This window comes from Armigeres subalbatus, chromosome 3, assembly GCF_024139115.2.
Source record: "Armigeres subalbatus isolate Guangzhou_Male chromosome 3, GZ_Asu_2, whole genome shotgun sequence".
NCBI lineage: Eukaryota > Metazoa > Arthropoda > Insecta > Diptera > Culicidae > Armigeres > Armigeres subalbatus.
Window position 1 is genome coordinate 93,776,963 of NC_085141.1, and position 27,214 is coordinate 93,804,176.

The window sequence follows — 27,214 nt, forward strand, 5'->3', positions numbered from 1 at the left end:
GGACCCTTCGGAGCCTTAAGTAAGATCTCGGTCCGGTTGCATCTAAGGAGATCTTAGTGCAGTGCACACCGGACGTGTTGCCCCGTAGACGTATCGCTCAGCGGTATTTAAATACAACGCAGATAGGCTATGGTCAGAGGGTGCGTTGATATTACAAGATTACAAGTACCGGAATCAACGTTAGCGACAACATCAACGATCTATGGGAGTCGATCCATGGAGCGGTGAACACAACAGCAAGAGAAGTGGTAAGCACTGTACGGAGGCGACCCAGGCCGGGTTGGTTCGATGTGGAGTGTCAGAGAGTAACAACGAGAATAACGTTACCAGAAGCCGGATGTTAGTGTCCCGATAACCGATCGGTACAAGGAAGCAAGAGCAGCCGAAAAACGAACCCACCGCAGGAAGAAAAAATAATACGAAGAACAAGTGATTAGCGAGGTGCAGGAAAAAATGGAGCAAAATGATATGCGGAGGTTTTATGAGACTGTCAATGGCGTGCGAAGAAAAACAGCGCCATCTTCCGTCATGTGCAACGACCAACAAGAGAATTTGCTGACAGATAAAACCGAAGTGGCTGCCAGGTGGAAGCAACACTTCGAGACTTTGTTAAATAGTGGAAGTGACGGTGCATCGGTGAGCAGAATAAATATTAGCGACGATGGACAAGCTGTGGAGTTGCCTACACTAGATGAGCTTAGGAAAGCCTCCGGCTGAACTTCTCGAACATGGCAGTGAGCAGCTATGTCTCGCATTCCAAGCAGGTTTTGTCAGGGCCGCTCAACGACGGATCAAATGTTTACCCTGAGACAAATCCTTGATAAATTCCGGGAGTACTGTTTATTGATTTCAAGGCTTTATCGACCTCATTTGTTACCTTAGATGGATTGAAGCACTCGCGATGCACTCTCGAATCTACTGTTCAATATAGCGCTCGAGGGAGCCTTTAGGAGAGCTGGTGTGCAAAGAAGCGGTACCATTATCACAAGATCGCATATGGTCCATGGATTTGCGAACGATATCGATATTATCGGGATTGATTGCCGTGCCGTGGAAGAGGCTTTTGTGGCTTTTAAGAAGGAGGCAGCGAGGATTGGAATAACGATCTGTACCAGCAAAACAAAATACATGGTCGCTGGCATTCAACATGGGTTCATTAGTGGTGGTGGTAGTGAAATGGTGCTGAATGGTGGAAAATTTGTAGAAGAATTTGTGCTGGGATTTCCTATGTACATGGGACGCATATAACGGCAGTGTAGCCCATCAAGTATCAAGTAAGTAAGTACTAGCCTTTTACCGCAACTCTCAGCTGGTGGTCAATTCGGAAGATCGGAAGACCCGTGGAAGCGTGAGTATTGGAACTTGTGAGGACCAGAGCTATGCTTCTTCCCGGATGTCAACTCACCATTTCGTAGCCCGATTATTGTCAATTATTATGTGTTTGGGTGCTTATTGAGATGGATATGAGGACAGATACCCTATAAAAAATATCAAATGATTTTCCTTTGCTTTTGTGCACACACATACAACACGGACAGACAACTTCGTTGTACGAGAAAGAAACAGAAAGGTTTTTTTTAATGTTTTCCGCAGAAATTGTAGCAATGCATTCAATTGAACGCAAAATGATGTGAATTGGTGGAAATAGTGGAATTTATTCTCCAAAAGTAATATTTTGACATCTCCAATGTGTTTTCTCTCATTTTTTAATGGGCCGTAATGGCTAGGAGGATCAATATGGTTTTTTATGTCTTTATTTGAAAGGTTTTCAACCGTTGGCTGGCTCACCTCTTAAATATGGTTTTTCTTGTAATGGTCGGTGAATTGAAACTTGCGGTGCTTATAGGATATTTTATAATGTTTTTATTGTTATTGTAATTATATTTAATTATTAAATTTTTGGGGTAAGAATCAACAACAGGAGCCTTTATAATGCCCATTACAGTAGATAATATATAATATAAGTAAAATATAAGTCTTTGATGAGGTAAACATCCTCTTGTCCCTAACATTTATAAACTAGTTGAGTACATATTGGCTTTTCAAGTAGCATCCGATTTAGATAAATTCTTAATAAATTTCGAAGCTCATCACCATTCCAGTTCACCCGGACAATACTTGTCGATCAGTCCTTGATAGTAGGGCCACAGTGATTCCATGTCGGGCAATTTCGTGCTCTTTGTGTACAAATCGTATCGACTGCGAATGTTATAAAGATTTTTATCAGCATCAATGATTTCTTAGAATGTCCCGTTTGCTACTTACTTGAACAAAAGCACCCAATTTTTGGTTTGTTCGTCTTTTTCAACGGTCAAATGGCTGTAGTCTCCACCGGAATGCCACGGATAGAACGAGTGGTAACGGATCATGTAGAGTGCCTGTTCCGGCAGGGTACTCTTGTTGTGCTTCAGCACCCGATACAGATACTCGTCGTGACCCCAGGACATGGTTAAATTCTCCAGTCCGCACTTGGGTTGGTACATTCCACATTCAGTGCTAGAAAAGAATCAGACAAAAGAAAACTATAAGCTATACAGAGTCGTCCAACTGATGGTCGCATCTTACTTGTACTTCGGATTCACCCCGTCCACATTGTCGACGAAGCTGTCCTCCCGGTAGACGATGCTGGGTCCCCATTTGCACCCGACCGGGAAGGTATCTCCCACCACGGCCCACTGCGGCTCCCCGTAGAATGCCATCACTTTGCCGAGGTCGTGTATCAATCCCGTCAGATGTAGCCAATCCCACTCCGGATACTCCTCGCGGGCGCGTTCCGCCGTCTGAAAAGCGTGCACAATGTTCGGCAGGTCCAGATCCGGATCGGACTCATCGACCAGGTCGTTCAACTTCTCCAACGCATCTCTGATGTTCGCCGTAAAGTGATCGAACTTGAGCCACTCTTCATGGCGACCTAGAATTAGAAGAAGTTGTTTTGTCAGATAGCTTCTTTTGCGCTTCGTAACCCAATTTCAATGGATTGTTGCCTATCAGAGTGATAAGGTTGAAGGTGTGTGCTGAGCACTTGATAGCATGCGTTATCTAAGCTACGATCTACGCGTTGGGCAGGCTTGTTTTGATTGAGAAGAAATTGCGCGCAATCAATATTTCCGCAAAACTCTCAGTGGAGGCTATCACGTGGGTTAGCACATTGTTACCTCACTGATGGGTGAGCAATGACGCTCATTGAGAACCAGCATTGAAAGGTCAAACAACATACGGCCGCGTACCGTACATGGATTTGACGAGTTTGTCGATTCCGTTATCAGTGCATCGTAGTCGATTGGTCTTGGACAATTTAGATTGGTGCGCGTTGTTGACACAGATAACCCCATCATCTAGACTACCAAAACAATCGTTTATGTGGGGGGTTATTAAGTGGCTCCCGGCTATCAGTTAGCGAAAATAAATCGCAAAAAACAGAAAATTTTCGTTGCTGATGGGAATATCTTGATTATACGATTTAATTCGTGACAATATGGGACTTACCCTTAACGAAGTCCACTGTCTGATGGGTATGCATCAGTTTATAGGTCCTGCGGACACGCTCCTTCAATGGGTCCTCATCGTTTACGGTGTAGTCCCGAAATTTGGATACATGCTTGTCTGCGAAAGCCTTCTCCGGCCTAAGTAGTTCGGAAACGTCCAATATGTTGGGATGCTGAGAGAGTTTTGCGTTCGTTAGTTCATATTGAAGAGTTTTCGAAACTATAGTTAGTAACTATATATAGTTTCTAAACTAGCCTAGGCACCCGATATATTGTATATGTAAATCCATCACGACAACTTTTTGATAAACATTTGTTTATACAGGGTGGACCATCTACAGGTGACTCATGTGATCCTTAAATGATTGTGAAGGAAAAGAATTGTTGACATAATATGATATGATATGAATATCATTCACCTTTTATTGCATTTGTAAAGGCTATATGATCGCTCCAAAAATGAACTTTTAATTGAGGTGATGTCTGTGTGTGTGTATGTCTGTGCGCAAAATCCGCAAAAAAACTCACTCATTTTTTAGGCACTTATCCTTAACCGATTTGCTCGTAACAAGTTGACGCAGAATCCTGTCCCATTGTTTCCTATTGAAAATTGGCCAGATCGTTATGGCCAAAATACTATTTTTATAACACACGAGAAAGGCTCCATCACCGCTAGATTGATTAAGTTGGGTTTTCTTTATATATTGAGGTTTTCAGCCCTGGGTAGGTTCACCTCAGAATCAATAACTTTTTCAATATATTTTGCTCGAGTACTTTTTATTAACCGTGATAACAAAATGATACTTTTTTAAGGCATTTTCCATCACTTTTTCGAACGTAGCTCTCGGTATCACCGCTACTTGACGTTTTCGACTTTTTAGTGTACATTTTCAATTTCAAAATATGTAACCATAAATAAAAATCGGGTGGTGTTAGATCTGGTGAATAATGTGGTTTTTTAAAACAGTCATTTTAGATACTCAGTGACCATGGAAGTATGACCTTAATCAAACCATCGTAGCGGCTACATATTGTTAAGTTGCCCCACTGTTTTTTTCTTTTGCCATTCTCGTACAACAAAGTTGTACCCAAAGGCGGCTATCATTTCACTCCAAAAACGAACTTTTTATGGAAGGCTCAGATACCCATGGTGTTATATATCACTCGACTGACTAACTCCAGAGGTTACAGTTTGCTGGAGTCGTTGGCAAAGCTGGACGTCAAACTGTGCAACGAAGGTACCGTTAGTACATTCGACAAGAATCTTTTTATCGAAGCACTTCTAGCAGACAGCAGCGCTACAAATCTCGATGAAGACGATGGGCATGCGATTCGACGATGCCAAGGAGACTTGAGCCGAGGAAAAGCCGGCGGCTAAATTACTGGTGGAACGAAACTCTTGCTAGTCTTCGTGCTGCGTGTCTCAGAGCCAGAAGACGCTTTCAGAGAGCAAGGTCTGAAACAGTCAGAGAGGAGCGTAAGATAATCTTCCGTGAAGCTAGATCGGTCTACAAACGGGAGATAAAAGTCAGTTAATCCAACTGCTTCAAGGAGTTGTGCCGGGAAGCTGACGACGATCCTTGGGGCAACGCTCATCGGGTCGTAACAGCAAGGATCAGGGGTCCAGCGACGCCAGCGGAAATGTGTCCGGACAAACTGAAGATCTTCGTTGACGGTCTCTTCCCGCAGCATGATTCTACGATGTGGCCACCTACACCGTACGCAGATGAAGACGGAGTAACCATTGCAGGTATGAAGTCTCCAACGACGAGCTGTCATCAGTGGCGAAAAGTCTGAAGAAGAAAGCTCCGGGTCCGGTGTTCAGGATGGTGCTGCAGAGATGCCTAGCAGATGATAACTTTCCTGATAGGTGGAAGATCCAGAAACTAGTGCTGCTGCAGAAACCAAGAAAACCGCCGGGGAATCCAGCATCGTATAGGCCCATATGCCTGCTGGATACACTGTGGAAGCTTCTGGAAAGTATTATCCTGAATCGGCTGACGTAGTTCACGGAGGGCGAGATCGGCTTATCGGAAAAGTAGTTCGGATTCCGAAATGGCAGATCGACTGTGGATGCAATCAGGACGTTCATTGACGTTTCAGAGAGGCGCGGCAATCGATTCTGCGGTGTAGTAACGATTGACGTCAAAAACGCTTTAAGCAGTGCCAGCTGGGAGGCCATCGCCGCAGCGCTGCACGGTATGCGGGTCCCTGACTACCTGTGTAGAATCCTTAAGAGTTACTTCCTGAACCGGATTCTGGTTTACGAAACGAATTCGGGGCAGAAGTCAATTAGGGTTACGGCGGGTGTTCCGCAAGGTTCCATACAAGGCCCAACGCTGCGGAACATTATGTACGAAGGAGTTCTAAAACTGAAGTTGCCCAAAGGCGTGAAGATCTTCGGATTCGTGGACGATGTCGTCCTTACGATAACCGGAGAGTCGTTGGAAGAAGTAGAAATGCTGGTGGCGGAAAAGACCGACGCAGTTGAAAATTGGATGAATGGAGTCAAGCTGCAGCTTGCTCACCACAAAACAGAAGTGATGCTGGTTAGCAACTGCCGAGAAATCCAGCGGATGCAAATTACCGGGCACAACATACTTTCCGTGCGGGCTTTGAGGTATCTAGGAGTGTTGATCGACAACCGGTTGAATATCAACACCCATGTGGACTATTCCTGCGAAAATGCGGCTAAAATGGTCAGTGCATTTGCAAGGAACATGGGTGGTCCAAAAAGCAGCAGTAGACGTCTTCTGGCAGCAGTAGCATCCTCGATACTGAGGTACGAAGCTCCAGCCTGGGGAGCTGCGCTCAAGACGAAACGTAACCGCAGAAAGTTAAACAGCGTGTTTCGCCTAATGGCCATTCGAGTCGCGAGAGCGTACTGAACCATTTCGTCGGAGGCAGTTTGCGTTATCGCACGGATGATTCCAATCTGCATAACCCTTGCAGAGGATATCGAGGGTTACCAACAAAAAGATACCAGAAATGTGAGGAAGACGGTGAGACTGGACTCTATGGTGAAGTGGTAGCAGGATTGGGACAATGCGGATAATGGAAGGTGGACTCACCGGCTCATCCCCAACGTGTAGACGTAGGTGAATAGGCAGCATAGAGAGGTGAACTTTTACCTCACACAGTTCCTGTCCGGACATAGCTGTTTCCGCCACTATCTGCACACCGATGCGTCATCGCCATTCTGCCCGGCGTGTATCAACATAGAGAAGACTCCAAAACACGTGGTATTCGATTGCCCAAGGTTTGCGGAAGTACGTAGAGGAATGCCTGCCCTACGGGCGGACAACATCGCAGAGCGAATGCGTAACGAAGAAGACACGTGGAATGTGGAAAGCAGAGTCGTGACGCAAATACTGTCACAGCTGCAGCGTCGATGGAGAAGGGAACCAGCAAATAGAGGAAATCCAGCACAGTGAGCAGTGTTTGGTCTCGGGTCATCAGGGCGCCAGCGAATCGGAAGTCTACTACCACCAACCGGAATCGTCGGACCGACCTCGGCACTTGAACCGCCAACCTGCTGAAGAAGGAAGAAAGAAGAAGAAAGTGCTTCGGGTATGTAGGGCCCCGGCAGTGCGGACGTCATCCACCACCGGAACTGTCGGACCACCTCTGTAACCCGAAGAAGTTGGCGCAATGCGCAAAGCGTCCCCTTCGATAGCCGCCGGTAGTCGAGGCACCATCAGTGTGGAAGTTTCGTTCACCGGAAATGGTGAACCACCCTCGACGCCGGGGAAAGTCAGGAGGATTCGAGTGAGGAAGTTTGTGGCACGACCGCCGAGAGATCGAGATAACATAGCAGTGGATATGACCAAACCAGTCAGCGAACTAGCCTAAGCTAGGGGCCGGAATTTTAGAAAAAGTGCATGAGCTCAGCCCCCCCCCCCCTCGATCTATGCATTATTAGCAATAAACTCTGTACGGATTGCACAGTTTAACAAGTCCCATCGCTGCTTGTTAAAATCATCAGATACCATCCTCCTGCTATGATAAGTTTGAATAATACTCAAGTACAGTGTAGTAGGGACAGAAAAGAAACGAATCCACCGCAGAAGAAAAATGCGAACGAAGACAGGATCGGAACGACATGCAGAGGTTTTAGCGATTATCTGTGCCCGAAACTGTACACGTATTGACAGGTGAGATAATGGTGGCAGCTAGATGAAGGAAATACTTCGAGGATGTGTTCAACGGTGGAAACGATTGTGTACAGTAGCCGTTCGATAACTGCAAAATGTTTACTTTTCAGTTAACGAATGCCGTTCGGTAACTGCAATGCATTCTAGACGTCAAACGGTTGTCAATCGACGTCAGATAAAATAAAAGTGCATCTAAATGTGCAGCGCAATGCAGCTGTCATTGAGTTTGACATCAGTTTGAAGTTTAGCGGTCCGATAACTGCAAAACTGTTGCAACTATCGAATTGCAGTTGAAAAGCATTGCAGTTAAATGACTTGTAGTTATCGAGCGTCTACTGTATTTAGAAACACAATAAAGAGCGGGGCAGAATGGATACGTTTGCGTGCGTTTTGACAGTTTTCCCATAGCAAAACTGTCAAAACGCACGCAAACGTATCCATTCTGCTCAGCTCTTAAAAATAGTCGACGACGACTAAGGTGTCAAACCACAAACGTTGAATAAGCTTAAGAAGGTAATAAATAAGCTGCTGGGATGGACGAAAGACCGGCCGAACTTTTCAATCTTGGTGGTGAATAGCTGCATCAATCGACCCACCACATTATCCATAAAAACTGGTAGGGGGCCATCCACAAAGTACGTCACGCTCCTAGGGGGAGGGGGGGGGGGCGTAACGAGCAGCATGACGACTCATACAAAAATTTTAGTGGTGCAATACAAAAAGTGTGACGAAGGGGGGAGGGGGGTCGAAAATCGCCAATTTTTGCGTGACGTACTTTATGGATCTTCATTAGGATAAAAAACTGTCTACCGGCCGTTTAGATGATTGCATATGCCCGTTTAATGAGAGAGCACAGACTGCGCCAATTACAAAGGAACTAAGCGTCTTAAGGCCGCTCGAAGAACCCTAGGAATACTAGGCAGGTTATGGTGACCGCCGATCCATGACGGAAGAAATGTTTAACCTGCGGATGATCTTTGATAAATTTCGAGTGTACAACTGACAGATTCATAATCTGTTAATTGATTTCAAACCAGCGTACGATTCAGGAAAAAGAAGTGTTGTAGATAATGTCTGAACATGATTTTCCGGCAAAACTGATAAGGCTGGTACGTAGAACTATTGCTAGCTTAAAATCAAGTATTCTAATTGCAGATGAAGTGTCCGGCCCTTTCGTGGCCTTAGGAGAGACCGTACTGTCATCAAACGGTCGCACATAGATACTTCTGGGATTTGCGGACGACATCAACTACATTGGAATCGATGACAGAACATTAGTAAATGCTTTTGTCTGTGTTGCAAGAGAACGCAGGGACTTCGAACGTTCGCGGAAACTGAAAGAACATCGGTCAAGACTAACGAAAATTGAGTTCTACACGCCCGATAGTTAAAGCAACGCTTTACCAGTCAAGGTGTCGATTATGGTATAATGAACAAAAAACTAATCTGCGTATTTAACATTTAGTTCACATTTTATCACTCGTTTACGATTTCGAATAATCCTCAGATTTTGTATTCATGAAACGCCACATTTTTAATAACGATGATGATTATGATACTACCATCTATTGTAGCAAGGCACCTGCCGATAGCACTGGACGTATCCGACAAACGATTTGATCATGATTATACTATTGTTTGTATTTCATCAGACTTCTGTATGAAGGGCCAAAAATGAGTGGGGTGGTTTCATAACCAGAGACACTTATGCGAATCCACGGGATGAATAGAGAATCTCCTTCCAGAAGAAAGTTCAAACATACAATATTATAATCGCCACATTTTTAATAAACACTAATAATAGTACAAATCTATAGATAATGATTACCCAGTTGACCAAAATTCAATTAACTATTGAAAACTGTACTTAATGTTATTTAAAACCAACCTCTTCCACAATAATTCGCATGATCGATAGTCAACTGTCTAATAAACACTTATAAAAAAACACAACTCCGTTCAACTGCCGTTCGAACAAATAATCCAGATTAAGGCAGGGAGCAGCGATTGATGTGCACTTGCTCCGCGTGTGAAATCAGAACTTGTTATGTCGCTTGCACTTGATTTCTCCGTCGCTTTTATAAGAACGGTGTGCGCGCTTTCCGGTTGATGTATGGCCACGGGCGCGTGCTTCGGCACCAACAAAATTATGGGCGCAATCTTTCGAGTGATAACGTGGGATTATTGTAGGAGAATAAAAAATCGAAACACATTCAGATGCATGGTGATATTCTTTATACTAATTTAATGAAGTGATTAGAATTTGAAGTGCGATGAATAACCACACGTGACTATAGTTTCGTTGACAAATTTGTCAATTTCATTTTCATATCTCGTGCATCATATGTTGTATATAGAAGAGGTTCCCAAGGGCAACGCAGCTCGTCAATTTTCGGTAATGTCTGTATGTGTGTGTACGAATATAGTAGATACTTTTGTTCCGACACATTGTGTTAATTCTAAATGAATCGCCGCAGATTGAATTCAGTGAAAAAATTCGGTCCTATTTTTCTTGTTAAAGTGAGCGAGATGGAAATCTTTGCTTTGGTAATAGCACACACCCAATCCTATTTGTATTGAAAAGCATGTCAGGTGAGAACTAAATAAACGTCTTTTGAAAAAAAAAACTCCATGCTTACGGTTAAGTCTAATCATTCATGTACCCATTATCATTATTATGGTATGATTAAGGTCATGATTTGAAATGTTTTAAATCTATCCAGAATTATCAGGAAAAAGTGGTATTTGAAGTTTAAGATCCCGATGCCATAGTACATGTAATTAACTTTTAATCTCATAATGGGCTTTTAATAAATGAGCAATTAGGAACAATAAATAATTGCTTCATCATTACCTTATCAGAATGGCTCGTAATAGTCTCATTGCGGTAGACCGAAAAATTCGGCGAAGCATCCGCTTAACCTACACTGATTCATCCCATTTTTTTCATAAACTCCCGAAGTGAGATGCTTCTTTGGGTCATAGTACCATACGTTCCGGCTGATAATGCAGAAGCGAGCACACAAGCGAACTTTAGCAATTTAGCTAAAGTGTCCGTAATGTCTGTTTCAATCAATCGTGAATGTAAGCATGATAATGAGCTGCCTAGTGGTGAACGTTGGGGCTTTGATTTATGGGCTACTGGAATCAACGGTAGATTAGGGCGCTCAATTATGTTTCGACTAAGCTTCGAAATAGTATTATCATTCCAAGTAGGCTCCACCCTAACATCCAGCACGTGAATGTAAAAAAATCTTGAGTGCACGAGATATTTGTGTGCACAGTTCGTTAAAACTGGCTAATTTTGGTGATGACTTTCACAATTATAACTCATCGCAACAGGCTTGTGACCGATGATAGTTCCGCTCGAAGAACTCTGTGGTCAACGGGCTAAACAGGGTTTGATTGTTCCGGTTATGCAGCGACTTAAACGTTCAATTTGCCCTCCAGACTCTTAGCTATATATTTTCATGTAGAGTAACTTTATGTTAATATTCGTACGTCTCGTTTTAACTGAAAATATTATGCATATGACGTCTTATGTCAAGATTCGCACAAAAGTTTACCAAACCGTATTTGGATTCCCGATGCGTCTTATGTGAAAAATAAAATATTATAACTGCTGATAGACTTATATTTAAGACAACGGAAATTTTCCTAAATTAGAATACGCCGATACGGAATGCAGTACGCAAATAAATCCGATTACAAGGGATAATATAATTTCTTGTAAATAATATTTAGGTTTAATATACAATCATATTCATTGAATGTTTGCTAAATGTTTGTGTTCATATCATAAATCGTGTGAATTTCGAGATAAGATGCGAGATCCCCTGAAACTTTTTTTTTCAATACGTTTATTTTGTAGGATTAGGCGTGCAATATGACGAAGCCGCAGTTTAGGATAATGATATTTATAATAGATATCTTATTATTCACAGTTAGTAAGACGTAGAACAACGTACTTATGGTTCTTCGCTACAACATCAACTGTCGCGTGCTACCAAGTGTCTAGCTGAGAGCCATCGAGACCATCAGTTTCAAAGTTATCACTTCTGTCAGCACAATCACGCTCATCGCGTCGTATTGCCCAACTCAAGCCTAAGCCGGCGATGGATCATCAGCCGCCCTTTGGAGGGACATCGTCAACCTAACATGGAGACAAGGTCAGTATATCATTGCCGGAGATCTGAACGCGAAGCATCAATCATGGAGCAATATTGGTGACAATCGAAACGGAACCATCTGGAACAACGATATGGAGGAAAGCCACTATACTATCCTGAGCCTAAAGCCCTCCACTCGGCTACGACGGTCCAGGGTCCATTCAACATCTCGCAGCCGGTCGTCTGCCAGAAGCTCAGCTCGAATCACTATCCGGTGGTGGCGGAAGTGGGCTCCTCGGTTAATCGTCTTCAGTTGTCCTGGCGAAATTATCATCGAGTCGACTGGGGCCAGTTCCAAAGGCGCGTCGTACCAGCGACCCCGTCGACCACACCCAAAGAAATTGACGAGCAGCTCCACGCCATTCAAGAGGTGCTAGGTCCGTGAACAGCATATGCCAACGGCTAGGCAAGTAAACAACACCCTAACATCCCGAATACCATAACATCAACATCCCTTTAACTCCCAACGACTTTTCGGGAATCTCAGTTGGCGAATTGATGTCCTATATAAAAGATATTTTAGTTACAAGATGAAGGTTGTCGCTGTCCGGAACATCTTTTACTGGCGAGGATAAGGTTCTAACTGTCGAAAAAAGGAAAAATACATACGATTTTACAATATGTTCTGGACAGAGGGAACCGAATCGACAATTTTTATCTTGTAACCATCATCCTGGAAGTCGGCAAGTCATCCCCATCCGGAAGCCTGGGAAGGATCCCTTTTCTCCAAAAAGTTATCTTCTCTTCAGGGTTATCCAACATATTCCAAAAGGCTATTCACAGCCGGCTATATTTGAGTCTTCCTCGTGATTCATGCGACGCCGCCACGGCGTTTACCGCCGAGGATCAGAGTATTATACAGCGAGAATTTTGACTTCGTTTGCAGACTACGGGACTTCAACTGGTTACGAAATCCGTAATACGCCTTATTAGCAGCTGCAATACGCCTTTTCACCTCGCAGGTAACATCATTATCGCACGTCACTAATGTTCCAAGAAACACAAATTCTTCTACCACTTCAAATTTTCCACCATTCAGTACCATTTCGCTACCACCACCACTAATGAACCTACGTTGATTGCCAGCGACCATGTACTTCGTTTTGCTGGTATTGATCATGAGTCCAATCCTCGCTGTCTCTCTCTCTTAAAAGGCACAAAAGCCTCTTCCACGGCACGACGATCAATCCCGATAAAATCGATATCGTCCCAGGAGCATATGCGATCTTGTGATAATGGCACCGCTTCTTTGCAGCTCTCCTAATCGCTACTTCGAGCGCTATATTGAACAGTAGATTCGAGAGTGCATCATCCTGCTTTAATCCATCTAAGGATACAAATGACGTCGATATTTCATCCGCAACCCTTACACTTGATTTCGATTCGTCCAACGTTAAACGAATCAGCCGTATCAGTTTCGCCGGAAACCCATGTTCCAGAATAGTTTGCCATAATTCATTCCGTTTCACTGAATCGTACGCCGCCTTGAAATCAATAAATAGATGATGTGTCTGCAAGTTGTACTCCCGGAATTTATCAGGGTAAACATTTGATCCGTCGTTGATCGGCCCTCACGAGAACCTGCTTGGTATTCGCCGACGAAGGACTCTTCAAGCGGTCTCAATATGTTGAACAGAATACGTGACATCATTTTCGAGATAATTTTGTACGCCGAATTAAGGAGGGTTATTCCTCGCTAATTGGCGCACTCCACTCTGTGTCCTTTCATAGAGATATGGCAAATGAGGCCGTCCAACCAGCTAGCAGGCATTGACATCAAAGTTCACATTTCTTATTTTCACTGCAAATAATGCATATGACATCTCATGTCTGAACGTGGCCTAAAGCTGCTCACTGCCATGTTTGAGAAGTTCAGCCTGGGAACTAGTCCTTCCCCGCAGCCTTATTGTTGTTCAGCTTTTTTAACCTCATCTAGTGTAGGCGACTCCACAGCTTGTCCATCGTCGCTAATATTTATTCTGTTCACCGATACTCCGTCACTTCCACTATTCAACAAAGTCTCGAAAGTGTTGTTCCACCTGACAGCCACTCCGGTTTAATCTGTCAGCAAATTCCCTTCTCGGCCGTTGCACATGATGGGAGATGGCGCTGTCTTTTTCCGCACCCCATTGACAGACTCATGAAACCTTCGCATACCATTCTGCTCCATTTTTTCCTGCGCCTCGCTAATCACTAGTTCGTCATATTCTATCTTCTTCCTGCGGTGGGTTCGTTTTTCGATTGCTCTTGCGTCCTTGTACCGATCTCTATTCGGTCGGTTATCGGGACACCAACATCCGGCTTCTGGTAACATTATTCTCGTCTGTTACTCTCTGATACTCCACATCTAACCAACTCGGCCTGGGTCGCCTCTGTGCAGTGCCTACCACTTCTCGTGCTGTTGTGCTCACCGCTCCATGGATCGACTCCCATAGATAGTTGATGTTGTTGCTATCGTTGATTGCACTTATTCGTTCGTCGAGCTTATGGCGGTACCCAGCCGATACTCCTTCCGCCGACAATCGCTGGATATTGTAACGCATCGTTCGCTGTAATCTCTCCTTAGATACAGTTGACCTGGTGAATAAATGGCTGAATATTATTAAGCTTATACAACTCGGCAGATTACTGTAGGCTGGACACGTTGTTCGTATGCCGGAAGAACGTCAAGTGAAGATAATATTTAGTAGAGAACCCGGAAGAGGCTGCAGGCTTCGTGAAAAGCCGCGTACACGATGGCTTTTTGCAGTTGCAGAGGATCTGAGGGCGCTCAATGTACAGGGCGACTGGAAGCGATTGGCCCAGGATCGAGTCCAGCACTCAGCGAACTGGATTAATGGATTAATGAAGATCATAACTGGCACCTTATGAATCTTCGACTGTTTCTTCCACCAACAGTTCTTATTACACGCAGTTAACTTCCCGAGTATCCAAGCGTCGATGGGCGTGTGATCTACATACCAGCCTCCCGACCCCGACGTCCATGGTTCGAACCCAGTCTGCCGAACTTTACTTTTTTTTAAATGAAAATCATCATTCATAAGGCAATCACGAATACAAACTTCATCCATTTGCTTCAAAAATATACATGTTGGTTTCCAAAATGGTAATATGTTTGAATCAAACATCCCAAGCAACCAAAATTTCGTCATTGCTTAATAAAATCCCCTTTGAAGTTTCTAAGAGTTCATGTAAAGTTCCGACAGCACTTTCTAGCTGATTAAGAGGCTAAATAAGTCTTGAAGCTACTTATGGATCCCAAAAGTTCCAATGTGAACTTTAGGCAACTTCAAGTTCTAAAGAAGTTCTAAAAGCACTTTGAAAAGCACTCTCTAGCAACTACAAAGTAGAATAAAGGCTTCTTAATAGCGTCATAAAAACTTCGAACACAAAAGTTCCAAACAAGTTCACCTTTCAAGCGATTTCAATGTTTCCCAAAGTTTAGGCTAAAATTGATTCTTCATATTATATTTATTTAACGCATTCATAAAAAATACGAATGAAGTGGGATTCGAACCCGCATACTTTGCATTAGAGCCGCAATTGCTAACCACTACACTCCCGAGGTGTTGTGATCTTTAGATGATATGACTACAATTTAAATTTAATCATGTTGGCATAGAAGATTATTTACACTTAATCAGTAAAGCCCCAAACGCAATACAACGGAACGGCGACGGAAACGGAAAATTTGACAGTTAGCCCATATATTTTCTGTCAAATTTGCCGTTTCCGTCGCCGTTCCGTTGTATTGCGTTTGGGGCTTAAGTGACTCACTCGTTTCAAATATGTCCGCTGGCGCATCGGATCATGCAGGGACTTGCACGCAGAGACATCGAGTTCAATACCACCATCAGGAGGAGCAGGAGCAAGAAAAAGACAAACATCTGTTAACAAATAAATAAAAATTGACTTTGAAATTTCCATTTCCAACACTCAGAAAAAATATAGGGTATCTGTTCCTATATCAATAACAATAAGGCAATGCGCATATAAAATGCATTGATTTCTCACCCAATAATCAAGAAACATGTGAATAATTATGCTCGGCTCATGTAATTTTTAATTGAAAACAATTTGGTAACTTCAAAAATGAAATTTTCATCATATTATAGAAGTATTTAGCTAAAAAACATCATTACCGCCATGCACCTATTTCAATAACATTCAAAAACAGTTAATCCTATGCCTGTACCTATATCAATAATACTGTTTCCAACATAAAATACGCACACTATTGCATGTGTGTATACGTAACGATATGATTGCAGTGCCCGAATAAAAAATACAGTAGAATAACAATACAATTTATTGTAACACTACTATTAATAACAATAAATTGGCAATAGATTATATTGTAAATAAAACCATAGAAATACATTAGAATGCATTGTTATGAACCATTTGCTGAAATGTAAATGAAGTTTTCGCAATAGAATGTACGGGTTGTTAAGTATCGTAACTATACAAAATCTGAGATTTTCCATACATTTTTTTCGTCACACAATAGAGTATATGGTTAATATATTGTTGAAATATCCGAACAAAACTGTTCAAAATACAATGGATTGTATTGTATTTGTATAGTAAAACAATACGATTTTTAATTTCTCAGTTGTGACAGCTTTACTGTTCAACAATGCAATTTAAATATTTGTAAATAGTTTATATGCAATTTAAATAAACGTTTCAAAAGTTATCAATGTATTAAACTTATGTACGAAAACGTTTCAAAAACAATTGCAAGTATAGTTACTTTAGAGAAATATGTTGATGTATTGTATCCTCAGTGTTGATACAATCCGTGCAACCATCAAGAAACAATGTATCCTATTGTATACCGTACATGTTATGGTAATTCAATTGTTTACACTATTGCACCAATAGTACATTTTTATCCGGGTGATGCCGAATTCTTCAATATTTTGTATTTGAGTTGAAATATAATTACAAAATTTCTGTTTTTGTTGCAGTTTTCCATCTTATCAGTTAAATTTTGTGTTTGTCATAATTTATCTTTTCGATATAATTTATTTCACAAACATAAGAGTTGAAATTCAATGAAAGTTTTTTTTAACTAAAAATGTTGGTCGGCAACCCTTGCAGATACTGCCAGCCATGTAAACAGTTTGGAATACGGACAAGGATAATTGAGACGTTGTTCGACAGAAACCTATATCAAACTATAGGAAATCGCGTTGGTTTTTAAAATATAATTATATTCATAGTGAAAATGTGATGTGCTTTATGTGCTGTGAAGTGAATTTTGAAGGGATAGAATTGTTTTAGCCCGAAATTGAGTGGAAAACACCGGTTTGAAAACAGATGAATCTGCTAGTAGCAATCGAGCAGTGCATCAAACCACAGACAAACAGACGTAACACTAGAGAAATTACCATCGACCATGACTTCAACGATCAATTTGAATTTGATTGGTTACGCATTTCACAACTAGAGGCGCTAGCGTCGTAATCCTTCGAGTTTGACAGATCACTCAAGCGCCTTCTGGTTACAATGTTTTACGAAACATTGTTTTGTGTAACATGCTTGCAAGATGGTGGTAGAGGAGTTGGGCGATGGATTTTTCAGAAAAATATTCAAGCTGTTACGTCTGTTTGTCTGTGATCAAACCATCAGTTCAAAGGTAGGAAAATGCAAATAAAAGTGCTTTCTTATTTTATATTTTAATAATTTGATTCTTGTGAATTAAAACATTACTCAAACAAAATCTTGAATAATATTCCAAACATTCAAGAACGTGTTCCATCCATTATTGTGTATACACACAAAAAAAAAATCGTTGGTAAAAGTCAAAGAAACGTTGGTAAAATTAAGAAAATCAGTTAGTGATTTTCAGTAGAAAGTATAGGATTGTTAAATCTACAATTTCAAAAATGTCACTTCGGGATGAACTTTGACAAGAGAAATCTTTTTAAAACAACATTTTCCATTCAAAACTAAATGTGTATTTAGTTATTAAGGCAAGAGCTTCCTCTTAAAATTAAATGTGTATTTTACATTGAAATCAACAATTACACTTTCAAAACAATAAGTATTGTGTGTTTTTATTTCAATTAAGCGAAAATAAAGAATAAAAAAATGAACGACGACGTAAATTTTACACAATTATTGGATGTTTATTGTTTCTTTTATGGATAGCGACTGGATGGCCGTGTTTGTTACTTAACGTTTAGTGGATCATTTCGTACCGCAGAATTGTATCGTTCCGGGAATCCATGGCGATGGACATCGGAATCGAAACCGTGGACAATGTTGCACGGTTCATGTTCAAATCGTCGAAGCACCTCGAAGTGTATGTGAGTCGTTTCGTTGATAGTCACCCATTGCATCGAGGAAATCGGTCAACGCGGGACTTTGCTGCAGTCCACTTGGCGTTTCCCATTCCAAATACTTCCGAACAATGCGCTCAGTTTCCGTCGAAGGTTTCCATCGTTTCCGTCGAAGGTATCACCTTACAGCAATCTAAAAAAGGGGTTATCACAATATATTGTAGGCAAACATTTTCAAACCAAATTACAGCTACCTGTTCATCTCGAAGATGGTTTTCGATCCTTTCGTCCATTCCGTGGTTGATGGCGACGTATAGGATCATTTGAATTTTGATGAATTTGGTGCCGAAACTCCGAATAAAATAGTTCCGACAAAGAATTTTCCAATCGGTACTTTTTTTTCAAGCGCGCTTTTCAATTTCTTTTTTGTCACTGACAGATAGTAGGTAGCTGCCAGTTTATATCATTATTTCCAGTCAATGTTGCCAAAAATGCGAAATGTTGCAGTTTGGTTGATTATTTTATAAATATTGTTTTGAAATTTTTCACTGTGAAAATCACAGTTCCAACCTGAGTAAAAATTTTGCATTTCACTGCAAAGTTTTAGCATGTTGGAATCCCAACTTTTTTTTGCTCTGTGTAGAGGGTAGCCCCTCGTTCGCTCTTGCAAAAGTAAACATAAACTCAGGGGGAGAAGGTGGAGCACTGAATCCCTACCCCAACATGTGCGACATCTGGATTTGGTTCTAAACTGTAAACAACAGTGTTAATTCTCTACCACCTTTTTGTTATGGCGAGGCAATTTTTATGCACACTTTTGTTTTCGATATTTTAACAAAATTAAACACTCAATCATGCAGCATTATAACGATGTGGTATGCTTAAGATACCTGCTTGATTATAGGGACTCGAAAAAGAATTTATTTGCAGTAACTAACCGAATATAAAAATGTTCGCATTAACGATTGCGCCCTAACACCGGTTCTAAGCTTCGATGCAGAGTACACGAGCTTTGTTCGCCAGTGACAGGCGTATGAGGCCCTTGCATATAGAGATGTCGCAAATTAATCGATTACTTCGATTAATCGATTCATCGTTGTGATAATCGATTAATTTTGAATCGATTATTACCCAACGATTAATCGATTCAATAATCGAGATGAATCGTGAGTAATCGATTAGTTACTAATCGATTAATCAGAATTTTACGACATCATAAGGATGTCGAAAATTAATTGATTATTTCGATTAATCGATTCATCGTTGTGATAATCGATTAATTTTGAATCGATTACTATACAATGTTTAATCGATTCAATAATCGACAAGAATCAAGAGTAATCGATTAGTAACTAATCGATTAATCGAGATTTTACGACATCTCTACTTGCATAAACTCGAGTTCGGATTAGAGATGTCGTAAAATCCCGATTAATCGATTAGTTACTAATCGATTACTCTTGATTCTTGTCGATTATTGAAGCGATTAATCATTGTATCCAGTTTTCCGCGAGCGGTAATGGCCGCCAGCTTGGCTGCGGGTCAGTCTCTGATTTGACGTTTCTGGAGGTCAACTGCACCCACCGCTCCGAGCATTCTGACCAATGTGGCATATAAAAAGGTGCTGATTCAGTGAATTCAAGCCTTCTCATATACCACATTGATCAAAATGCTCGAATGGTGGGTGCAGTTGACCTCCAGAAACGTCAAACCAGAGACTAACCTGCAGGCAAGCTGGCGGCCATTACCGCTCGCGGAAAACTGGATAGTAATCGATTCAAAATTAATCGATTATCACAACGATGAAACGATTAATCGAAATAATCAATTAATTTTCGACATCCTTATGATGTCGTAAAATTCTGATTAATCGATTAGTAACTCCCGCATAATTACAAACTGTACATGGATATTTTCCCGTGCGGTCGACAACAGTATCCTTTACTGTTGACAACTGTAAATGAACAATCTCATATAAAGTTTTAACAGTTTGTGGTACGGTTATTTGACAAATAACAATATGTTGAATGGGTTGTTAAGTTATGTCACCATAAAAAATCGCCTGTTTTCGCGTGCAAAATTTTCTGTCAACAGTATGATAAAATGTTGACATATAATGCAGGAAATAAAGAACATTTTAGAGACAGCATGTTATATGTTGACATTTAGTGATGATGTCGAGCAGTTATGGTAGAATCGGTCGAAAAGTATTCGATAACCGCAACGTAAACTGTGAAGCTATATCTTACATCGTAATAATGATTCTGACCATATAACATGTTGTTTTTTATTATGCGGGTAATCGATTACTCAAGATTCCTCTCGATTATTGAATCGATTAATCGTTGGGTAATAATAGATTCAAAATTAATCGATTATCACAACGATGAATCGATTAATCGAAGTAACCGATTAATTTGCGACATCTCTAGTTCGGATCGAATCCGATCGGAAGTCAGCAGAGGAGCAGGAGCAAGAGTGGAAGCATACGTTTTCTTGCTTCCAAATTGATAATTAGGATGTTTTACAGGTACAGAAAGGTAAGTAAATGAAATGTGAACGTTTGGAATTGTGAAATCTGGTAGTCAAATGCTACACACGTAAAATAAATCACCGAATTCGGTAAAATTTTACCGAAATCTCAACAGCAGAACTGTTCGGTAAATAATTTTACTGATTTTCAGTGATTTTGACAGTTGGACAATGCAAAAAATTACAAAAAATCTGTATAATAATTACCGAACAGATCTGCTGTTGAGATTTCGGTAAAATTTACCGACTACAGTGATCGTTCGCTAATTGGGGCACGACCTCACCCCAACTATAGCGAATTCCGTTCGCTAATTGGGGCGCTTTGACAAGCGTCAATGTTGTTTACTTTTTGCTTTGAACAAAGGAAAATTTTACGTGCCAGAAAATATCGATCCCGCCAAACACGGAAACAAAACGTCAACGCGTTTTTGACATCACATTCTGACGTTTAGCTGTTTTTAAATTGGGTTTCGCCCCAATTAGCTAACCCCCAACTAAAAAGCGCCCCAACTATTATTTATTTATCTTTATTAAAGAGATTTTCAGCCCTAGGCTGGCTCATCTCTCGCCCCAACTAGAAAAACCCCAATTAGCGAACGTTCACTGTATATATATATATATATATATATATATATATATATATATATATATACTAGTCGACCCGGCAGACGTTGTCCTGCATAGTAGGCGAGAATGTGCGTTCCGAACTGCCCATGCAAAGTTCGCATAGGAATCACAATTTTAGTTTTTCACGATTTGCTCAACTGTACTCGTAATTTTCGCATTAGGAAATATCATATAAACCCGTCGGAAACTATAACGAATGTTTCAGCTGAAGAAATGAAAAAAATCCATCCAGCCGTTTTCGAGTTATGCGGATACGAACACAGACCATTTCATTTTTATATATAAGAAGATATATATAACTGAAACTTGTATTTGACATAAAATATATTATATTTTATGTCAAATACAAGTTTCAGATTCAAAATGAATGCACCGGCAGTTGGATCACTGTTGATTTAACTCTTAACAACACAGTCGCTGCACTTAAAAATGCCACATGGGTAATCAACCGATTCGGAGTATAGAGACTATAAACTATAGTCTGCCGTTTTGATTTTCGTTTTAGCAGAGTGAAAAAAATGCGGATATCTGCAACTAAAATCTGAGAGCTTCCAGGCTAGAGATTTATAAATATTCATACCCAACCCATCGAAACCAATTTTTTACGCAAGTTCTGATCCCACCGCCCCGGAATTATGCAAAATATTTCACGCGAGAAAACTCAATGACGGTTGACGGATCTAAAATCAGATTTGAGAATGCACAATATTTAATAATCAATAAATTGGAAATATTTTTGTAGTTTTGATACAAAATTCACATATGTACGAAACTGTTTGATGTGTAGATAGCAAACATATTTACATAGCATGCGTTGATTGATTTTTTTTGTAAATTCGATTGATTTCGAATATGTAAAAGCCATCGGTTATAACATTTTGCCGCAATTGTAATGTTTGTTTTGAATGATTTTGCTAAAGGTGTGTTGTTCAACACAGTGAGGAACTAGTCAGTTTCAGATAATCTATAAAATTCACAAAAAAATCTTAATCGTAAAAAACACAAAAATTGTTATCTAAAAAACTTCATATAGTTGCATCCGCCAAACTACAGTCAAAACTCGATGAGCCGCGTAAATAAACCGCACTTGTGTTTGTGCGTATATTTTCCGACCAATCACAGAGATCTGTCAACAAAGTAAACATTCGATTCGTGGATGTTGATGTCGCCGTTGTCGCATCGGGTCTTGCTATCGTATCGTGCTGCACGTGTTGTGTTGTTTAGTCGTGAATATTTCGTGAACCTCGGCTTCATAATCTCGTGGTGGCCAGCATGTCCGACGACGAAGTTGACCAGGTCGATCCCGTCGCCCATCGAAACCTGCTAGCTGGTATCAACAGTCTCGTTCGGACACAAGATGTCCAGAAGGTAACTCGCACCGAGCCGACGATCAAAAAGTCCGAATTCAGTCTGGTCAAAGGAACGTTCAGCTCAGAGGATGGAAGGAAAAAGTTCAAACCATCGATAAAGGTGGACGAGTTGTTGGGTATTCTGAAGAAAAGTGATAAAAATACGGCATTAGAAAAGCAACTGAGTCACATCAAGACCAAAAGGCAAACATTGCGGAAGCCCTTGGAGAAACCTGTGGCAGATCGCATACAGCGGGACACGTTGTATGGCAAGGCGCAGACTAGTTTGGATTTATGGGAACCGGTGATTACGGCAAGCGATGTGGCGCCACAAACCGTGTTTCCGCTGCAGTACGGGAGCGTTGGAATGGCGAATGAAGCTCCTCAGAAATTGTCCCAGTACCGCATCAAGTCCGATTTAATGAAAGCAATGGAAGAGTTGGATCGGGAATATCAAAAGGAGGAGGCCGAGGAAGAACCGGAAGATAAATACACGTTGACGCTAAAAGAGTTGAAGCAAAAAAGAAAGGAGGCTGCGCGACAAAAGATGCGAGAGGCCTATAAAATTGCCAAAGGCCGGCGGATGAACAAGATTAAGAGCAAAAAGTTTCATAAGCTGATGAAGCGAGAGAGAATCCGAGATCAAATCAAACAGTTTGAAGAATTGCAGAAAACGGATCCGGAAGCAGCTTTGAAGCAATTGGAGTTGATAGAGAAACAGAGATACCAAGAAAGAGCCACCCTGCGACACAAGAACACCGGATCTTGGGCGAAGAATATGCAAATCAGAGCTAAGTATGATATGAATGTACGGAAAGAAATTGCGGAGCAATTGTCCATCGGAAAGGAACTGATGGCGAAGAAGCTGGCGGAGAATGAGTCGGAAGAATCGGGCGAAGAAGAGGTTATTGAAGAAGATGAAGGTGATGATAACCCTTGGGTACGCAAAAAGGGAAAGCATGAGGAGGAAGCCAATAAGGAGTTCACCAGTGGCTATCGAAAATACTGGGACCAGAGAAACAAGGTGGAACAAGCGATTAAGCAAAATGTTGGCGACAGTAAAGGCTACGGTAACGATGAAGAAGAAAATGATCAATGTTCCGATGACATCAAAGAGGATGAGGAAGACTCTGAAGAGGACCGTCAACTAGAAGTCTTCAAAACAAAGGTAATTGCAAAGCTACATTTGATAGTAATAATAGTTCCTTAATGCTCAATACTATTAGGTTCAAAAATCGAATGCCGTTGCTACTACCGCTTGGAATGAAGAAGATTTGAGTGAAGCTGATGAACTGCCGACAAAACAGAAGAAAAAGAATGGCAAAGCCAGAGAGTTTAATTTAGAAGAAATGTTCGATGATGCCCAGGAAGCTCTCCAGAAAAAGGTGCAGGAAAAATTGGCGAATGTCCAAAAATTGACACAAGCTCAGAAACAGACAGAACATAATGAAAAATCAAACAATAAACGAAAATCCAACGGGACATCCGAGCTAGCCTTCAAAAAGAAAGCTTCGCTGGCTGATGCTGATCTTGAACTAGATGAAACTGTTGGAAAAGACAAAGATGATGGAATACTCCCTAAAAATATCGCAACATTCTTCTCTGAGGACAAACTGCATCAACCAACGGAATCGCGTTTGGAAGTGACTATCAATCCAAAGCAATTTGTTCAGATGAAACCAAAGCATCTCCTGAATGCCATCCCAGACTTTACCACGGTCGGTGAGCTCTCCGGCGAAGACGAAGACGAACATGGCGACCCGGAGCGCAACCAGAAGCTCACCATAGCAGAAGCTTTCGAGGACGACGACATTGTGGTCGACTTCGAGAAGGAAAAGCAAGACGAGCGGGAGCGAAACAAACCGAAAGAAGTTGATCTGTCCCTTCCGGGCTGGGGTGCATGGGGTGGTGCTGGAATCAAAAAGCGTATGCCCAAGAAAACCCGTCGAAAAATGTTCAAGGCGGCACCGGTGCTGCCTCGCAGAGATGACAACAAGGAACGCGTCATCATCAACGAGGACGCAGCGAATCAAAAAATGTCCGCTCATCTGGTGAATGAGCTTCCGTTCCCCTTCGTTACTGTGAAGGACTACGAAGCGTCCTTGAGGGCCCCGGTGGGTCGGACGTTTATCCCGGAGACAGCGCATTCAACGCTGGTGGAACCACGGGTGGTGACTAAGATGGGTGCAATCATTGAACCCATGAAAAAGGACATTTTGCTGCAGGACGTGAAGAAGAGCTTCCGTGTCGGTGGAAAACAGTACAACAAGGCGATCAAGAAGTACGAGGAATTTTTGGAAGAGGCCTAAGCTGCTGCGTAATTTTATGAATCCATGAAAAACAGAGATGATTGTTATAAAGGTAATAATAAAGTTCGAACGAGGCTTTATTTATTTCATATCTAATGTCCAACTATGACGTACGGGTCCGAAATCGAATGAAACCCTGATTAATCCACCTAGCGGTAATGGTGCCTTTCTCGTGATAAAATAGTATTATTATTTATTCAAACTTAAGGCCGAAGTGGCCTGTGCGGTATATAAGAGTCTACTCCATTCGGCTCGGTCCATGGCTACACGTCGCCAACCACGCAGTCTACGGAGGGTCCGCAAGTCATCTTCCACCTGATCGATCCACCTTGCCCGCTGCGCACCTCGCCTTCTTGTGCCCGTCGGATCGTTGTCGAGAACCATTTTCACCGGGTTACTGTCCGACATTCTGGCTACGTGCCCGGCCCATCGCAGTCGTCCGATTTTCGCGGTGTGAACGATGGATGGTTCTCCCAACAGCTGATGCAACTCGTGGTTAATTCGCCTCCTCCACGTACCATCCGCCATCTGCACCCCACCATAGATGGTACGCAGCACTTTTTTTTTTAAAAAACTCCCAGTGCGCGTTGGTCCTCCACGAGCATCGTCCAGGTCTCGTGTCCGTAGAGGACTACCGGTCTAATGAGCGTTTGGTAGATTGTCAGTTTGGTACGGCGGAAAACTCTATTCGATCGGAGCGTCTTGCGGAGTCCAATGTATGTACGATTTCCAGCCACTATGCGTCTCCAAATTTCTCTGCTGGTATCATTTTCGGCAGTCACCAGTGAGCCCAAGTACACAAATTCTTCTACCACCTCGATTTCGTCACCACCGATGCAAACTCGCGGTGGGTGGCTCACATTGCCTTCTCTTGAACCTCTTCCTATCATGTACTTCGTCTTGGACGTGTTGATGACTAGTCCGATCCGCTTGGCTTCCCTCTTCAGTCTGATGTAGGCTTCCTCCATCTTCTCAATGTTACGTGGCATAATATCTATGTCGTACGCGAAGCCAAATAGCTGGACGGACTTATTGAAAATTGTACCACTCGTGTTAATCCCTGCCCTTCGTATTACCCCCTCCAAAGTGATGTTGAATATCAGACACGAAAGACCATCACCTTGCCGTAACCCTCTGCGGGTTTCGAAGGGACTCGAGAATGCCCCTGAAACTCGAACTACGCACATCACCCGATCCATCGTCGCTTTGACCAACCGTGTCAGTTTATCCGGAAAACCGTGTTCGTGCATTAGCTGCCATAGCTGGTCCCGATCGATTGTATCATATGCGGCTTTGAAGTCGATGAATAGATGATGTGTGGGCACGATGTATTCGCGGCATTTCTGCAGTACTTGGCGAATGGCGAACACCTGGTCCGTGGTGGAGCGTTCGCCCATAAAATTCGCCTGGTACTGCCCCACGAACTCCCTTGCAGTTGGTGCTAGTCGACGGCATAAAATTTGGGAGAGTACCTTGTAGGCGGCGTTCAGCAATGTGATTGCGCGGTAGTTGCTACAATCCAGCTTATCGCCCTTTTTAAAGATGGGACACACCCAGTAAACCATATATCGTATAACAAACAGCAAATAAAGTCGTATTTGATTCCATTAAAAATCAAAATCGCACTGCATACAGTAAACGTTCGCTAATTGGGGTTTTTCTAGTTGGGGCGCTTTTTAGTTGGGGGTTCGCTATTGTACTTCCAGTTGAAAACCGAAGTGAGCTCTCGCGACAATCGAGTTTTCTCCCGTTTCCTTTTGTCGCAACTACGTCGCGACTAGTGCGCATCATGGCGCACGACGGTGGCATAGATGCGCACTAGTCGCGATGCAGTTGCGACATCAGGAAATAAGGAAAAACTCAATTGTCGCGAGAGCTCACTTCGGTTTTCAACTGGAAGCACAATAAATTGTGTAGTTTATGTTGGACAAAAATCCGACTCACTTCAAGATGTGCAGTATGGTGCAGTGGTGGAGTATCCGCCTGCAGATCCAAAGATCGCATGTTCGAGACTTGGTGCTGGTAAGATTTATTTTTTATTTTTAATATTCTAATGCTGTTCGTATGATGTCGGGAAAAATCGTAAAATAAAACTCGTATGTACCTATACCGCCTCCACTTTGGTACGTATATAGCCAATCTGTGGATTATATACGATTTAGTTGGTTCTTATATAATAACCTATATCAAGAGTTATAGGTACCAAAATGTTGACTGGGCACGACACCTTCCATCCACTCCTGCGGCAGAACCTCATCCTCCCAAACCTTGGTAATTACCCAGTGCTGCGCTCTAGCCA

General features: G+C 42.0%; 2 protein-coding genes across 3 annotated transcripts; one reads left to right on the forward strand and one right to left on the reverse strand.

Annotated features, from left to right (window-relative positions):
* Window positions 1-1,821: 1,821 nt before the first annotated feature.
* LOC134219968 (inositol oxygenase) lies at window positions 1,822-9,687 on the reverse strand. 2 transcript variants are annotated; one of them, XM_062698881.1, is made up of 5 exons: window positions 3,742-3,790; window positions 3,487-3,705; window positions 2,566-2,911; window positions 2,266-2,496; window positions 1,822-2,199 (listed from the first exon to the last, which is right to left on the reverse strand). In XM_062698881.1, the coding sequence occupies exons 1-5, from the start codon at window positions 3,773-3,775 to the stop codon at window positions 2,091-2,093; spliced, it is 939 nt and encodes a 312-aa protein (XP_062554865.1). In that variant the 5' UTR covers window positions 3,776-3,790; the 3' UTR covers window positions 1,822-2,090. The 2 variants fall into 2 exon arrangements, with proteins under 2 accessions (XP_062554865.1, XP_062554866.1); XM_062698882.1 differs by lacking the exon at window positions 3,742-3,790 and adding an exon at window positions 9,528-9,687 and having other exon boundaries at window positions 1,824-2,199; window positions 3,487-3,658.
* A 12,707-nt stretch (window positions 9,688-22,394) lies between these two features.
* On the forward strand, window positions 22,395-25,006 carry LOC134227747 (U3 small nucleolar RNA-associated protein 14 homolog A). Its single transcript, XM_062709411.1, has 2 exons — window positions 22,395-23,774; window positions 23,833-25,006. Exons 1-2 carry the CDS (start codon window positions 22,530-22,532, stop codon window positions 24,913-24,915), a joined length of 2,328 nt encoding a protein of 775 aa, XP_062565395.1. The 5' UTR covers window positions 22,395-22,529; the 3' UTR covers window positions 24,916-25,006.
* The last annotated feature ends 2,208 nt before the right edge of the window (window positions 25,007-27,214 follow it).